Source organism: Saccopteryx bilineata, chromosome 1, assembly GCF_036850765.1.
Source record: "Saccopteryx bilineata isolate mSacBil1 chromosome 1, mSacBil1_pri_phased_curated, whole genome shotgun sequence".
Lineage (NCBI taxonomy): Eukaryota > Metazoa > Chordata > Mammalia > Chiroptera > Emballonuridae > Saccopteryx > Saccopteryx bilineata.
The window spans coordinates 389668815-389686200 of record NC_089490.1 but is presented as its reverse complement, the minus strand read 5'-3'; the positions used below and the strand labels follow the sequence as shown (position 1 = coordinate 389686200).

The 17386-nt window shown below is 38.5% G+C and overlaps 1 protein-coding gene across 3 annotated transcripts in view; it reads left to right on the top strand.

Moving 5' to 3' along the window:
- Positions 1–17386, top strand: part of CKAP5 (cytoskeleton associated protein 5) — a 124879-nt gene that overhangs the window by 62838 nt on the left and 44655 nt on the right. For all 3 annotated transcript variants that reach the window (XM_066251413.1, XM_066251412.1, XM_066251411.1), the window contains exons 10-14: positions 4801–4890; positions 5004–5168; positions 5695–5823; positions 8100–8282; positions 17096–17209. In XM_066251413.1, the coding sequence (XP_066107510.1) occupies positions 4801–4890; positions 5004–5168; positions 5695–5823; positions 8100–8282; positions 17096–17209 (681 nt within the window). The remainder of the gene's footprint in view (positions 1–4800; positions 4891–5003; positions 5169–5694; positions 5824–8099; positions 8283–17095; positions 17210–17386) is intronic.

Below are 17386 nucleotides of genomic sequence, written 5' to 3'. Positions count from 1 at the left end.
CATAAAATTCATAAAACTCCTCATCACTGTCAAACCTCCCATCTATTAGCTTGTCCTCATCTGTGTCTGATGACGAATCACTGTCTTCATATATTGCCCCATCCTCAGTTCCATCTATGGTATTTGAAATGCCACAACCACTGTATAAGACATACCCAGTTTTTAGACCCCAAAATTTTCAAAAAAGGGTGCATCTTATATATACTTGCACACGTGCAAAATTACAAACTGCATGATAGTTGTACAGCAAAAGACTGAAAAGAACTTGAAAGTCACTCATCAGAAGACTGGTTAAAAAATAACAATACCTTTGGACAATGGTATACTAGGCAGTTAGTTAAAAAGAATGAGTAAATTCTATACACTACATGGAAAGATATACGATAAAGTAAAGAAAGCAAAGTGCAGAAAGAAGCATGTATAACATGATGCCATTCAAGTTAAACAGAAGGTGGAAAACCACATGTTTGCATTTGCTTGTATATGTGTACACACACACACAATATTCTTTTTTTTTTAAGTGAGAGGAGGAGAGATAGTGAGACAGACTACGGCGTTCACCCCGACTGGGATCCACCCGGCAGCCCCCATCTAGGGCTGATGCTCAAGTCAACCACACTATTTTATAGCACCCGAGCCTGACTTTTGGACCAACCAAGCCACTGGCTGTGGGAGGGAAAGAGGGAGAAAAGGCAGAAAGGGAAGGGGAGAGAAGCAGATAGTCACTTCTGTGTGTCCTAACTGAGAAGTGAACCCAGGACGTCCATACTCTGGCTTACGCTCTATCCACTTAGCCAACCGGCCAGGGCCTACAATATTCTTGAAAAGACATACAAGAAAGTGCTAACTGTGGTTGCCTATGGGGAGGGATGGTGGATAGATGGGAGCAGGGCTGGGAAACTTACTGTATATCCTTTTCTACTTAAAAAATTTTTTTGAGGCCCTGGCCAGTTGGCTCAGCGGTAGAGCGTCAGCCTGGCATGCGGGGGACCCGGGTTCGATTCCCGGCCAGGGCACATAGGAGAAGCGCCCATTTGCTTCTCCACCCTCCCCCCTCCTTCCTCTCTGTCTCTCTCTTCCCCTCCCGCAGCCAAGGCTCCATTGGAGCAAAGATGGCCCGGGCGTTGGGGATGGCTCTTTTGCCTCTGCCCCAGGCGCTAGAGTGGCTCTGGTCGCTGCAGAGCGACGCCCCAGAGGGGCAGAGCATCGCCCCCTGGTGGGCGTGCCGGGTGGATCCTGGTCGGGCGCATGCGGAAGTCTGTCTGACTGTCTCTCCTCATTTCCAGCTTCAGAAAAATACAAAAAAAAAATAAAAAAATTTTTTTTGAATGGTGAATGTATTTCAAATCATATTTTAGATTATAAAAGGAACAAATTAAACAAAATATAGCAGGAACATAACTGAAAATAAATTATAGCAAACAAGTTCTAGGCCAGAAATACAGAGGTGAACAAGCAAACTTGGTATTTAATAAGGGAAATGTTAGATTGTGGTTGATTCCCAGCAGAATGAAAGAACCAATTACTGAACATGTGGCTTCTAAGTATAAGGTCTACCGGAAAGTTCTGTTCGTTTCTATCACAAGTTTCGACACGTAAACACATGTTTATTTGGTACATGTGTGCCTCTCTATTTTTATCACTTAATGTATACATACTGACGTAGCAAATTAACTAAAACAAAGTTGATTCACATTAGTCACCATTTCTTGTATGTAGCTGTCACTGCCTCCTGTAGGTCCTAGTTCTACCTCTGAATCTCCATAGAATAAGTCTAATGGTGCCTCTTTTAAGTGACAATCCTCTAGCTATTTGAAGATAAACTGTGATTTCCCTTTGAATCTTACTTTTTGGGCTGGACATTTTCTTTTACTGATCTGGTTTCTGAATCCTTGGCAGTTCTGCTCATTTTCCCTTTTCGTTTTGGGGGCCAGAACAGAGTAAAAAAGTCCAGGTGAGAGCTGTCCAGTACATAGTTGAGTGATGCTTAGACAGTGTTAGTTCAGCCTGAGATTTCAGTGGTTTTCTCTGAAATCACTCCTGAGTCTGCAGTAACTTGAAATTCCTCCGTCTGTTAATGAAGCAGGGCTCTACCATCCTGCAGTTACTTGTGCAATTTGAATCTTTTAGAAACCAAAGGTTTATATTTGTTTCACTTGATCTTTGCCAAAAGGCCAAGAAGCAATTGTTTGTATTTGTTTCTGTTAAATTTTAACAGTGTCAATTGCGGCTCCTAGTTCTTGCCTCTCAAAATCTATTTAATCTTTGAGTCACTTTCTCTCAATTTTACATTGTCTAATAACTTGATAAACATGCTTTCTCTGTCTTCCTTTGGATTGCTAGCAAAGTAGTGAATCAGGACATTGCTCCAAGCCTTGTGGTCTTCGTCTGTGTCAGTTTTGGTTCATGAATTAGCAGCCTGGGCTGGTATTCATATCTGAAGCCTACATTTTTCTCTCATCTACAAGGGATTATAAGACTCTGTCAGATACTTTAAAATAATCAAAATATTCTCTGTCTGGCATTTCCCAGTAGGCTACTCTTGGTATTCCTATCAGACAATGAAAATGAGGTTAATTTTTCATGCCTTATTCTTAGTGAAACCTCAGTAGCAGTCATGTCATTCTAAGTATAATACATAGGGAAATACGGTAGTTGTGTACTCATTGGTTGCTTCTCATTTGTGTGTGGCCTGACTGGGGATCAAACCTGTGACTTTGGCGTGCTGGAACCAATGCTCTATCCAGTAAGCTACCTGGCCACGGCCATCTTGCCTTGTTCTTACAACATTATATATATTACAACAGGATGAAATAAAACATAGTATAACCAGGACAGAGCAAAAATGAGAGTAAGAAAGATAGTGAAATTAATATATAAAATGCATTTTATAGTATTTTCCTATTTAAAAATTGTAATTTACTCATATACTTGAGAAATTTTATATAAGTTACACTGTTGATAATATTTCAGCTTAATTTAGTTTAAGAAAATCTGACTGGAGGCATTTGTTGAATATACTATTTTCTTTGTACAAATTTAGAAGCAATCAAGTTTGGTGACAGTTTTAATAAATTGAGATGTTCAACTGTGACATCTGTCAGTTGGCTTCTAAATCTGGTTTGAATTACCTAGAATGGTTCAGCATCTGAAAATTTGACTCTGCTGAACTTTAGGGTTTAACTTGCTAGTTGCTTATCATTTGAATCCCTAGATAGTGATTTTCAACCTTTTTTATCACAGTGCACACATAAAGTAATTACTAAAATTTTGTGCACATCAAAAAAATATATCTTTTGCTGGTAGGACAAAAAAGAATGGGGATAATTTGATTCATTCACACTGGACAGCTATTGTTGTTTTGACTGTTGTCATTTTTTAATTTGACAATCTAAGGGAAAAGAGATCAGTGCTCCTGACTAAATAAATAGGTATTGCACGTTTTAAAAATTCTCGCAGCACACCATTTGAAAATCTGTCCTAGATAAACTTAAGAGTCTCATATGACCCATAGTCATGTGTCAATCTTATATTGTGAAGCTAATATCTAACCACACTTAGTTATGGTATTTGGAGCTTGCCTACTCATAATATTAAAAATAATTTCAGAGAACTAAACAAAAAAAGAAGATAGTACCAAGTAAAAATAAATCATGACTAGCTTGTTACCAGGAAAATAAAAATAAGAGTCTAAAAACGTCTTAGACAGCTTGTTGACCTGTGGTGGTACAGTGGGTGGAGCATTCAACCTGGAGTGCTGAGGTCGCTGGTTTGAAACCCCGGGCTTGTCCAGTCAGGCACATATGGGAAACAACTACTGCGAGTTGATGCTTCCCACTCCTCCTCTCCCCACCTTTCCCTCTCTCTTCTCTCTAAAAATCAATAAATAAAATCTTAAAAAAAAAGCCTTAGCCTGGCCAGGCAGTGGTGTAGTGGATGGAGCATTGGACTGGGATGCAGAGGACCCAGGTTCGAGACCCCGAGGTCGCCAGCTTGAGCACGGGCTCATCTGGTTTGAGCAAAGCTTACCAGCTTGGACCCAAGATCACTGACTTGAGCAAGGAGTTACTTGGTCTGCTGAAGGCCCACAGTCGAGGCACATGTGAGAAAGCAATCAATGAACAACTAAGGTGTCGCAACAGAAAACTGATGATTGATGCTTCTCATCTCTGTCCATTCTTGGCTGTCTGTCCCTATCTATCCCTCTCACTGACTCTCTCTCTGTCTCTGTAAAAAAAAAAAAAAAGTTCAGAGAAAAGCTGCGGGCTCATCTGGTTTGAGCAAAGCTCACCAGCTTGAGCCCAAGATCGCTTTTTTTTTTTTAAGTGGGAGGCAGAGACAGACTTCTGCATTCACCCCAACTAGAATCCACCCAACAAACCCCCTACTAAACAATGCTTTTCCTGACTAGACAGTGGCACAGTGGATAGAGCATCAGACTGGGACTCAGAGGAACCAGGTTCAAAACCCTGAGGTCACTGGCTTGAGCACGGGCTCATCCTGCTTGAGCGCAGTACTCCATTCCTTATTTTTATTTCTTTGGTTTTTAAAATCCAAAGATAATCTGGGTTATTTTTTTGTTGTTGTTGTTGTTTTAATTTTTAGTGATTTTAGCAAGGGAGGAAGGGAGGGAGAGAGAGAAAGCGAAGAACATTGATCTGTTCCTGTATGTGCCCTGACTGGGGATCAAACCAGCAACCTATGCGCTTTGGGACAATGCTCTAACCAGCTGAGTTATCCGGCCAGCACACTTTATTCCTTTTTGTTGCCAGATAATATTCCAACTGTTTATTCTTATAGGTTGTGCCAACCATTTTGGAGAAATTCAAAGAAAAGAAGCCTCAAGTAGTACAAGCCCTGCAGGAGGCAATTGATGCAATCTTCCTTACTGTGAGTTGACAACATGAGTTTGTGCTTTTGTCTAAAATAGACTTTGTTGATGTGATGTTTTGATTGTTCTTTACAGTTGAGAAAAGCTCATTGACCACATTTTATTTCTAAAGACCACACTACAGAATATCAGTGAGGATGTTTTAGCAGTAATGGATAATAAAAATCCAACCATCAAGCAGCAGACGTCACTTTTTATTGCAAGAAGCTTCCGCCACTGCACTGCCACTACCCTGCCTAAGAGCTTGCTAAAGCCCTTTTGTGCTGCTCTACTTAAGGTATAGACTCTGTGAAATTGGGGGAATATCTTATATCTAGGAAAAATTTTTTTTCCCTACTAATTATGTACAGTGATTATTTGACTTTCAGACTGTAGGTTATAGTCTTTTGAGAAACTTTGGAAACTGAATCCAAATTCTTGTATTATGTTCCTATCCTTGAAGCATAAGTTAGCTTTATATTTCCACTAATTTATAACTGTTTTTTGTTTCTTACATGGCCCATTTACTGGTGTTCAGTTGAATCAGGCATTGCAATTTAGAGTTTTTGAAGACCTTTTGAATGTGAGTCCTTTAAGATAGAAGGTAGAAGGAAAAGGAAGCATTTTCATGCTGAATGGATTATCAGAAGTTTCCTTAAGCCAAAATAATTTTTGAAAGAGTGTTAATTGGCAGGAGGAAAGCTATACATAGGTTCAGTGAATTGTAAAAGGCAAATTCTTCTTCCAACAATTAGTCTGATTTGAAATTAGTAATATGTAAAGTACCATGTATTGAGATCATTTTGTTTACTTCTGGACTATAGCACATCAATGATTCTGCTCCTGAAGTCAGAGATGCTGCATTTGAAGCATTGGGTACCGCTTTGAAGGTGGTTGGTGAGAAAGCAGTGAACCCGTTCTTAGTTGATGTGGACAAACTTAAGCTTGATAGGGTAAGTCAGTATTAAATTATAATGAAACTGAACAACAGTGTATTATGGTTTTATTTCAATTTTGTCCTGTTATATTAAGATAGAAATGCTAATATCAACTATCTCATTGATTTATTTCATCACCATTGGTAGTTCAGACCTAGAGTTTGAAAACATAGCTTTTTAAGATTTAATTAATTAATTAATTAATATATTTTTTGGTGGCAGAGACAGGGAGAGTCAGAAAGAGAGACAGATAGGGACAGACAGACAGGAAGGGAGAGAGATGAGAAACATCAGTTCTTCATTGAGGTTCCTTAGTTGTTCATTGATTGCTTTCTCATATGTGCCTTGACTGGGGGCTATAGCAGACCGAGTGACCTCTTGCTCGAGCCAGCGACCTTGGGCTCTAGCTGGTGAGCCTTGCTCAAACCAGATGAGCCCACACTCAAGTTGGCAACCTTGGAGTCTCGAACCTAGGTCCTCCACATCCCAGTCCAACACTCTATCCATTGTGCCACCACCTGATCAGGCTCAAGATTTAAATTTTATCCCAAGTTGCAATGCTCATATTAATAGAAATATCCTTTAACTTATAACAAAAAAATAAAGCTGAGCCCTGGCCAGTTGGCTCAGCGGTAGAGCGTCGGCCTAGCGTGCGGAGGACCCGGGTTCGATTCCCGGCCAGGGCACATAGGAGAAGCGCCCATTTGCTTCTCCACCCCTCCGCCGCGCCTTCCTCTCTGTCTCTCTCTTCCCCTCCCGCAGCCAAGGCTCCATTGGAGCAAAGATGGCCCGGGCACTGGGGATGGCTCTGTGGCCTCTGCCCCAGGCGCTAGAGTGGCTCTGGTCGCAACATGGCGACGCCCAGGATGGCAGAGCATCGCCCCCTGGTGGGCAGAGCGTCGCCCCTGGTGGGCGTGCCAGGTGGATCCCGGTCGGGCGCATACGGGAGTCTGTCTGACTGTCTCTCCCTGTTTCCAGCTTCAGAAAAATGCAAAAAAATAAATAAATAAATAAAAATTAAAAAAAATAAAAAAAAATAAAAAAATAAAGCTGAAAGGCCTTTATCTGTAAAGGTGAAAACAATGTTTTAAGATAACATTTTTCTAATATCTGGAAAATTAATTTTCTAAATACTGATGTCTTTTATCAAAAATGTGATTATTATAATTCTAATTTATATAGAAATAAAATGTAAGAAAGTCTAAATAATTGATTCTGGTTAAAAAGGAAACTTCTCTCTTTGAATTCTCATATGCTTGTGGTTTAAACCAGTGTTTTTTCACTCACCCAGTCTGTGGACCCAATGGTTATAGACTCTATAATCTTCATACACCATCAGGGTGGTTAAGTCTTTTATGGACCAGCACAAAATTTCTGGTGGACAGGTCCCTGGACTGGGTGATTGAAAGACACTGGTTTAGCCCTGGCCGGTTGGCTCAGCGGTAGAGCGTCGGCCTAGCGTGCGGAGGACCCAGGTTCGATTCCCGGCCAGGGCACACAGGAGAAGCGCCCATTTGCTTCTCCACCCCTCCGCCGCGCTTTCCTCTCTGTCTCTCTCGTCCCCTCCCGCAGCCAAGGCTCCATTGGAGCAAAGATGGCCCAGGCGCTGGGGATGGCTCTGTGGCCTCTGCCCCAGGCGCTAGAGTGGCTCTGGTCGCAACATGGCGACGCCCAGGATGGGCAGAGCATCGCCCCGTGGTGGGCAGAGCGTTGCCCCTGGTGGGCGTGCCGGGTGGATCCCGGTCGGGCGCATGCGGGAGTCTGTCTGACTGTCTCTCCCTGTTTCCAGCTTCAGGAAAAAAAAAAAAAAAAGACACTGGTTTAAATGATCTGTTAAATAATAAGGTAGGCCCTGGCCGGTTTGCTCAGCAGCAGAGCATCGGCCCATTGTGTGGAAGTCCCAGGTTCAATTCCCGGTTAGGGCACACAGGAGAAGCACCCATCTGCTTCTCCACCCCCCCTCCTCCTTCCTCTCTATCTCTCTCTTCCCCTCCCACAGCCAAGGCTCCACTGGAGCAAAGTTGGCCCAGGCGCTGAGGATGGCTCCATGACGTCCACCTCAGGCACTAGAATGGCTCCGGCCTCAACGGAGCAACGCCCCAGAGGGGCAGAGCATCGCCCCCTGGTGGGCATGCCAGGTGGATCCTGGTCGGGCGCATGCGGGAGTCTGTCTGATTGCCTCCCCACTTCTAACTTTGGAAAAATACAAAGAAAAGAAAAGAAAGATAAATAATAAGGTAGTGATTGTGTTTCAGAGTTGGGATTAATGATGTTCATCTTAATTTCTCCAGATCAAAGAATGTTCAGAAAAAGTAGAGCTGGTGCATGGTAAGAAAGCTGGACTGTCAGCTGAAAAGAAGGATTTCAAACCTGTTCCTGGAAGGGCTGCTTCTTCAGGGGCTTCAGGAGATAAGGACACAAAGGACAATTCAGTACCCAAACCAGGACCCTTAAAAAAGGCACCTGCTACTAAGGTGAAGAGACTTTGAAAATATGGTTAAAAATTAGAATTTATATAAGGTAGGGTCTGAATTTCAGGTTCATGGTTGTCCTTTTGATATCATTTCATTTGGGAAATGAACTCACTGCCACATTCAAAATATGGCAGAACATCTGTTCGTGAGGACAGAGTATTCCAACAATACATTTGGTTATTTGAAACTTTAATAGAGACAAAAATGGTAATGGAAGGACAGGAGTACATTTTAAGGGCTCAGAAACTATATCATTAAATAATGAAATAAAATGTGGCAAGGCACTTAACATGAATAACATCACCACTGCCATTTTGCTAATAATACTGCTGAATTGCATCAGAGTCTCTTTACCAGTCCAAGTCTGTCTTACTACCTTTGTATAGTGTACAAGAGGGGAAAGTGCCCAAGGGCAAACATGGCCTTCCTTTAGTGAATACTTAGTCCATAGGACTAAGCATTTAGTTATCTACTACAGATGCAAAAAGTTTGATTCTCTTTCCCCACCCTGAACCCAAGCATAGAGTTAGAGGAAGAGAACTGACTTAGTGAGCATCACTTTGTGAAACATTTTACCTGCATAATCTCATTTAATCACCATAACAACCCTTGAGATACATGTTTTATGACCATGTTTTCCCAAAAAGAACTAAGACTCAGCAAGGTTAGTGTCCTGCACAGGCTCTTATAATTCACTCTGATAGTTTTGTTTGTTTGTTTACTATGTCTCCCCACACAGTATTGTAAACTTTAAAGGATAGACCTTGTCACTGCTTGATTCCCCCATGCATAGAGAAGCTCTGGCATATAATAGGAACTCAACATAGACTCGTTGAATGACTAGAGCTACAGAACTGGGGTGTGAACCAGGTGTCTCTAGCTACAAAGTCTATGTACTTCCTTTCATATTATGCTCTCTGTTCAGCATTCTAGTACAGGATGCTGGCAGCTCTTTTCTCCTTTCTCACCAGCTCCTGTCACTGGACAATGACCTGGGCCCTTGAGACCTTTTCTTATCTTGCTGAACCTGACTTTCTTTTATGAGGAATTCTTTTTTTTTTATTTTGGCAAGAGAGAGACAGACAAACCGGAAGGGAGAGAGAGTGATGAGAAGCATCAACTTATAGTTACATATCTTGAACAGGGGGCTCCAGCCAAACCAATGACCTTGGGCTTCACGCCAGCAACCTTTGCAATAAAGCCAGAGACCATGGTGTCATGTCTGTGATTCCACGATTAAGCTGGTGACTTCGGGGTTTCAAACCTAGGACCTCAGTGTCCCAGGTCGACGCTCTATCCATTGTGCCACCACTGGTCAGGCAATGAGGAATTCTTTAAAAAAAAGAAAAACAGGTGGGGGAAGGAGTGGCAACCTGCTTCAATTTCTCTTTTGAAAATGTAGTTAGGACATATCAGTGAGTAGTCCTACTAAGCCATAAAAGAAGAAAAAAAGATTTATTAATCAAGGTACCTCTTGATACAGAGAGTGCTATTACAGGAAAGGATCCAGAAGAGGTATTCTAGTTAATCAGAGATTATAGAATTTTCTATTTCTAGCATTAGAAGGCAATTAAGTCTCTTATTATGGGTTGTTATGAACAAAATCATACTGCTTATAATAAACCAGCAAGTATTAGAAGTTCCATGTAATTAAGCCAGCATTTCAGTTTTCCTAACTGTACCTTGAAAGCTTAGACCATATTCAAGATAACATTAGTTTCAAAACAGGTATTGATGTTGAAGACAGTTTCGTCTTCTGTCATTTTATCTTTTCTTTTCAGGTTTGGGCATGCTTAACAAATACCCAAAATAGGTAGAATGAATGATGTGAACAGTGATGTGTGTTGCCATATTAATGTTACTGCCATTGACTGTGTTCCTTGTGATAAACTGCTGTTTTCTTGTGACCTTTCAAATCTGGGGTGAGATAAGTTTAAATCAATATTTAAATAAAATATTCACAGATAGAAATCAGTGGGTACAGTAAAAAGTATGACCAGTTAAAATTTATTCCAGGATTTCAAGGATGGTTGGATAGTACTATTACAAAATGTACTAAATTTACAGATGACAAGAAATGCAATTGCAGACATTTAAAAGAAATATAATAAATTTTAACATCTTTTTTTAATAAATTTTTATTAATTTTAATGGGGTGACATCAATAAATCAGGGTACATATGTTCAAAGAAAACATATCCAGGTTATCTTGTCATTCAATTATATTGCATACCCATCACCCAAAGTCAGATTGTCCTCCATCACCTTCTATCTGGTTTTCTTTGTGCCCCTCCCCCTTCCCCTCTCCCTCCCTCTCCTCCCCCCACCAACCACCACTCTTGTCCATGTCTCTTAGTCTCGTTTTTATGTCCCACCTATGTATAGAATCATGCAGTTCTTAGTTTTTTCTGATTTACTTATTTCACTCCATATAATGTTATCAAGATCCAACCATTTTGTTGTAGATGATCCGATGTCATTTCTTATGGCTGAGTAGTATTCCATAGTGTATATGTGCCACATCTTCTTTATCCAGTCATCTATTGATGGGCTTTTTGGTTGTTTCCATGTCCTGGCCACTGTGAACAATGCTGCAATGAACATGGGGCTACCTGTGTCTTTACGTAGCAATGTCTCTGAGTTTTGGGGGTGTATACCCAGTAGAGGGATTGCTGGGTCATAAGGTAGTTCTATTTTCAGTTTTTTGAGGAACCACCATACTTTTCTTCCATAATGGTTGTACTACTTTACATTCCCACCAATAGTGAATGAAGGTTCCTTTTTCTCCACAGCCTCTCCAACATTTGCTATTATTACCTGTCTTGTTGATAATAGCTAATCTAACAGGTGTGAGGTGATATCTCATTGTAGTTTTGATTTGCATTTCTCTAATAACTAATGAAGATGAGCATCTTTTCATTTATCTGTTGGCCATTTGTATTTCTTGCTGGGAGAAGTGTCTGTTCATGTCCTCTTCCCATTTTTTTTTTTTTTTGATTGTTTGTTTGTTGTTGAATTTTATGAGTTCTTTGTATATTTTGGATATTAGGCCCTTATCTGAGCTGTTGTTTGAAAATATCATTTCCCATTTAGTTGGCTGTCTGTTTATTTTGTTGTCAGTTTCTCTTGCTGAGCAAAAACTTTTTAGTCTGATGTAGTCCCATTCATTTATCTTTGCCTTCACTTCTCTTGCCTTTGGAGTCAAATTCATAAAATGCTCTTTAAAACCAAGGTCCATGAGTTTAGTACCTATGTTTTCTTCTATGTACTTTATTGTTTCAGGTCTTATATTTAGGTCTTTGATCCATTTTGAATTAATTTTAGTACAAGGGGACAAACTGTAGTCGAGTTTCATTCTTTTGCATGTGGCTTTCCAGTTTTCCCAGCACTATTTTTTGAAGAGACTTTCTTTTCTCCATTGTGTGTTGTTGGCCCCTTTATCGAAAATTATTTTATCATATATATGTGGTTTTATTTCTGGACTTTCTGTTCTGTTCCATTGGTCTGAGTGTCTGTTTTTCTGCCAATACCATGCTGTTTTGATTGTCATGGCTCTATAATATAGTTTGAAGTCAGGTATTGTAATGCCTCCAGCTTCATTCTTTTTCCTTAGGATTGCTTTGGCTATTTGGGGTTTTTTATAGTTCCATATAAATCTGATGATTTTTTGTTCCATTTCTTTAAAAAATGTCATTGGAATTTTGATGGGAATTGCATTAAATTTGTATATTGCTTTGGGTAATATGGCCATTTTGATTATATTTATTCTTCCTATCCAAGAAAAAGGAATATTTTTTCATTTCATTGTATCTTTTTCGATTTCCCTTAACAATGCATTGTAGTTTTTGTTATATAGGTCCTTTACATTCTTTGTTATGTTTATTCCTAGGTATTTTATTTTTTTTGTTGCAATCGTGAAGGGGATTATTTTTTTTAGTTCGTTTTCTAATGTTTCATTGTTGGCATATAGAAAGGCTATGGACTTTTGTATATTAATTTTGTATCCTGCAACCTTACTGTATTGGTTTATTGTTTCTAGTAATCTTTTTGTGGAGTCTTTGGGTTTTCGATGTATAGGATCATATCATCTGCAAAAAATGAAACCTTTATTTCTTCTTTTCCGATATGGATGCTTTTTATTTCTTTATCTTGTCTGATTGCTCGGATTAGAACTTCTAGCACCACGTTAAATAAGAGTGGAGAGAGTGGACAACCCTGTCTTGTTCCTGATTTAAGGGGGAAAGTCCTCAGTTTTATGCCATTTAATACGATGTTAGCTGATGATTTATTATATATGGCTTTTATCATGTTGAGATATTTTCCTTCTATATCCATTTTGTTGAGTGTCTTAAACATAAAGTTGTGTTGTATTTTATCGAATGCCTTTTCTGCATCTATTGATAAGATCATGTGGTTTTTGTTCTTTGTTTTGTTGATATGGTGTATTACGTTAACCGTTTTACGTATGTTGAACCATCCTTGAGATTCTGGGATGAATCCCACTTAATCATGATGTATTCTTTTTTTAATATGTTGTTGTATTCGATTTGCTAGTATTTTGTTTAGTATTTTAGCATCTGTATTCATTAGAGATATGGGTCTGTAGTTTTCTTTATTTGTGCCGTTCTTGCCAGGTTTCAGTATGAGGGTTATTTTGGCCTCATAAAATGTGTTTGGAAGTATTGCTTCTTCTTCAGTTTTTTGGAAGACTTTGAGTAGAACAGGAACCAAGTCTTCTTTGAATGTTTGATAGAATTCACTAGTATAACTGTCTGGGCCTTGACTTTTATTTTAGGGGAAGTTTTTAATAGTTTTTTCTATTTCCTCCCTGCTAAATTGGTCTGTTTAGGCTTTCTGCTTCTTCATGACTCAGTCTAGGAAGGTTGTATTGTACTAGGAATTTATCCATTTCTTCTAGATTGTTGAATTTGGTGGCATATAGTTTTATAGTTTTTCATAGTATTCTACAATAATTCTTTGTATATCTATGATGTCTGTGGTGATTTCTCCTCTTTCATTTTGGATTTTGTTTATATGAGTCCTTTCTCTTTTTTCCTTGGTGAGTCTTGCCAAGGGTTTGTCAATTTGGTTGATCTTTTCAAAGAACCAGCTCCTTGTTTTATTAATTTTTTCTATAGTTTTTCTGTTCTCTATTTCATTTATTTCTGCTCTGATTTTTATTATTTCCTTTCTTCGGCTGGTTTTGGGTTGTCTTTGTTCTTCTTTTTCTAGTTCCTTAAGGTGTGAAGTTAAGTGGTTTACTTGGGCTCTCTCTTGTTTGTTCATATAGGCCTGAAGTGATATGAACTTCCCTCTTATTACTGCTTTTGCTGCACCCCAGAGATTCTGATATGTCGTATTGTCATTTTCATGTGTCTGTATATATCTTTTGATCTCTGCGCTTATTTCTTCTTTGACCCATTCATGTTTTTAAAGTATGTTGTTTAGTTTCCACATTTTTGTGGGGTTTTTTCCCTCTTTTTTGCAGTTGAATTCTAGTTTCATGGCTTTATGATCAGAAAATATGCTTGGTACAATTTCAATTTTTCTGAATTTGCTGATGTTATTTTTGTGGCCCAACATATGGTCAATTCTTGAGAATGTTCTATGTACACTAGAGAAAAATGTATACTCTGTTGCTTTGGGATGAAATGTCCTGTAGATGTCTATCATATCCAGTTGCTCTAATGTTTCTTTTATGGCCAATATATCTTTATTGATTATCTGTTTGGATGAATGATCTAGAGCTGTCAGTGGTGTATAGATGTCTCCAAGTATGATTGTATTTTTATCAGTTTTTGTTTTTAGGTCAGTAAGTAGCTGTCTTATATATTTTGGTGCTCCTTGGTTTGGTGTATATATATTAAGAATTAAATGTTTTCTTGATTCAGTGTCCCCTTAATCATTATGACATGACCATTTTTGTCTCTGATTACTTTTGCTGTCTTGTAGTCAGCATTATTAGATATGAGTATGGCTACACCTGCTTGTTTTTATCCTGTTGCTTAGATGTGTTTCTTCTAGGCAGTGTACAGTTGGATTTTCTTTTTTAATCTATTCTGCTACTCTGTATCTTTTTATTGGTGAGTTTAATCCATTTACATTTAGTGTAATTATTGACACTTGTGGGTTCCCTATTGCCATTTTATAAATTGCTTTCTGTTAGTTTTGTATCTTGTTTGATTCTTCTCTTTTGTTTTTCTATCATTTTTGTTTGGTTGTATTCCATACTTATTTCCTCCTGTTGCTTCCTTTTTTAAGTCATGTGCTTCTGTGGTGTTTTTTTTCAGGGGTGGTTACCATTAAGTAATGAAAAGGTTACCTACCATGTTCATTGTAGTACACTATCTTATGAGTGCTTCTGCACTCTGTCGTCCTTTGCTACTGTTAATCTCTGTCCTCTCCCCCCTTTTTTTTCTTTTGTCATAGTTTAAATTTGGTTTTTATTGTGTTCTTGGTGGAGCTTTAACTTGTGGTTTTGTTTTGTTTTGTTCTTTGTCTCTGGTTGGAAAATCCCCCTTTAGTATTTATTTCCTGGAGTGGGGATTTTCTGATGATAAATTCCCTCATCTTTTCTGTATCTGTGAATGTTTTTATTTCTCCTTCGTATTTGAAGGATAGCTTTGATGGGTATAGTATTCTTGGCTGGAATTTGCTCTCTTTCAGAACTTTAAATATTGGGGTCCACTCTCTTCTAGCTTGTAGAGTTTCTGCTGAGAAATCCGATGATAATCTAATAAGCCTTCCTTTATATGTTGTATTCTTCTTTTCCCTGGCTGCTTTGAGAATTTTTTCTTTGTCGTTGGTTTGTGCCAATTTCATTATGATGTGCCTTGGAGTAGGTTTGCTGTGGTTAAGAAAACTCAGTGTTCTGTTTGCTTCTTGAATTTGAGGCTTTAGTTCTTTCCACAGGCTTGGGAAGTTCTCGTCTATTATTTGTTTGAATATGTTCTCCATTTCATTTTCTCTCTCTTCTCCTTCTGATATACCTATTATTCTTTTTTTTTTTTAAATAAATTTTTTTTAAAAAAGAAAAAGCACATTTTTTTTAGACATTTTCTTTTTTTTTTTTTTTATTCATTTTTAGAGAGGAGAGAGAGAGAGGGAGAGAGAGACAGAGAGGGAGAAGGGGGGAGGAGCTGGAAGCATCAACTCCCATATGTGCCTTGACCAGGCAAGCCCAGGGTTTCGAACCGGCGACCTCAGCATTTCCAGGTCGATGCTTTATCCCCTGCGCCACCACAGGTCAGGCATACCTATTATTCTTATGTTATTCTTTTTGATGGAGTCAGACAATTCCTGTAGGGCTTTCTCATTTTTTTTTTAATTTTTTAATCTCTCTCCTCTCCTCTCTGTTGTGCCTCAAGTTGCTTGTCTTCTGTGTCACTAATCCTACCTTCTATCTGGCCTGTTCTATTAGCTAAGCTTGTTACCTCGTTTTTCAGTTCATGAATTGAGTTTTTCATGTCTGTTTGATTTGTTTTTATAGTTTCAATTTCCTTGGTAATATATTCTTTGTGTTTGTTGAGTTGTTTTTTGAACTCCCTAAATTGCATTTCTGTGTTTTCTTCTATATCTCTGAGTATTTTTAGAATTTCTATTTTAAATTCTCTGTCATTTAGCTCCAAGGTTTCCAATATATTAAATTTTTTTTCCATAGATTTTTCCTCATCTATCTGTGCTACATCTCTGTCTTTTGTATCCATGATATTCAATTTCCTTTTCCTTAATGGCATCTGAGGGTGGTTTTGTTAATAGCACTTCGTGTTCAGTGTGTGGGACTTCCAGATGCTCCAAGGATAGATTTTCCTGTCACTGGTTGAAGAACTTGTTGAAATTTTGGGGAGAGGTATCGGGAGCGCTCCTCACAGCACCATTTCTCTGATGTCACCCAATTTTAACATATCTTTGTGATAAAAATTCTTAGCCACATAGAAATAAATACTTTGACAAGATTAAATATATATAAGTCTATAGATAGGAATAGAATAGCAAACCAGAAGTCAATATTATGCTTAATAATGATGAAATATTAGAATTATTACTATTAAAGTAAGTAAAACACAAAAGTGCCTGCTGGTACCATTATATGCTCGACAGTTAGACAAAGGAATAAAATAGAGGTATTAATACGAGGAAGGAAAGACAAAATTAACATTTTTATAGGTCATATGATCATATACTTAGAAAACTCAATAAAGCCAACTGCAAAACTACTAAGACAAAAAGATTCAGTGAGATGGCCATCTTCATAACTAGAGCACTCATTCTGCTATAACTGGGGTACCTTGTGATTAAGTATTGAATACATGTTATAAGTTAGCAATCATCCTTTACTATTATAGGTAAGATTTAGAGGCATCAAATGTTAATTCTCAAATTAATCTGTAAATGTATATTTCCAGTCCATCATTTTTATTTCATTTATTTCATTAGCTCATTCTGAGTTAGAGGTTCTTAAAATGGGGCCTACAGTTTCCCCCAGGAATGGTCTTCAGAGGTCTGTATGCCTTTGAAACTGCTAAAGTCTGTGGGCACCACAAATAGGGGTGTTTTTTGTTTTTGTTTTTGTTGGTTTGAGTTATCCCTCTTTTTAAAAAAATTTTTTATTGAGGTTTAATTCAAATACAACTATATTAGTTTTATGTCTACAACATAATGATTTGATATTTGTATTGTTAGATGATTGAGTTACCATACATAGTTACAGTGATTCCTCATTTCAGTTAAATTTTCAGGAAGTCTGACCAACAGAAGTTGAAGAATCACTATTGTAAATCCTGAAGTGGTTTATGTTTTTAAATTGCTTGTAGGCTGGTGGCCCACCTAAGAAGGGGAAACCAAGTGCCCCGGGAGGCACAGGGAGCGCTGGAACCAAGAACAAGAGAGGATTGGAGGCCAAAGAAATAGTGGAGCCTGAGCTCTCGGTCAGTATTACACAGTATATCTCAGGCTCATAAAACCATGGAACATCAGTGTCTGTGAGAAGACTTGAGTTGTCCTTTCCCGACTTCTACCACATACAGTTATTTCATACTTTTTAGCTTCTTGAAACTGCCTCAGAGGAACTTTTCTCTTTCCAGTACTAAAATAGAAGCCTCAGA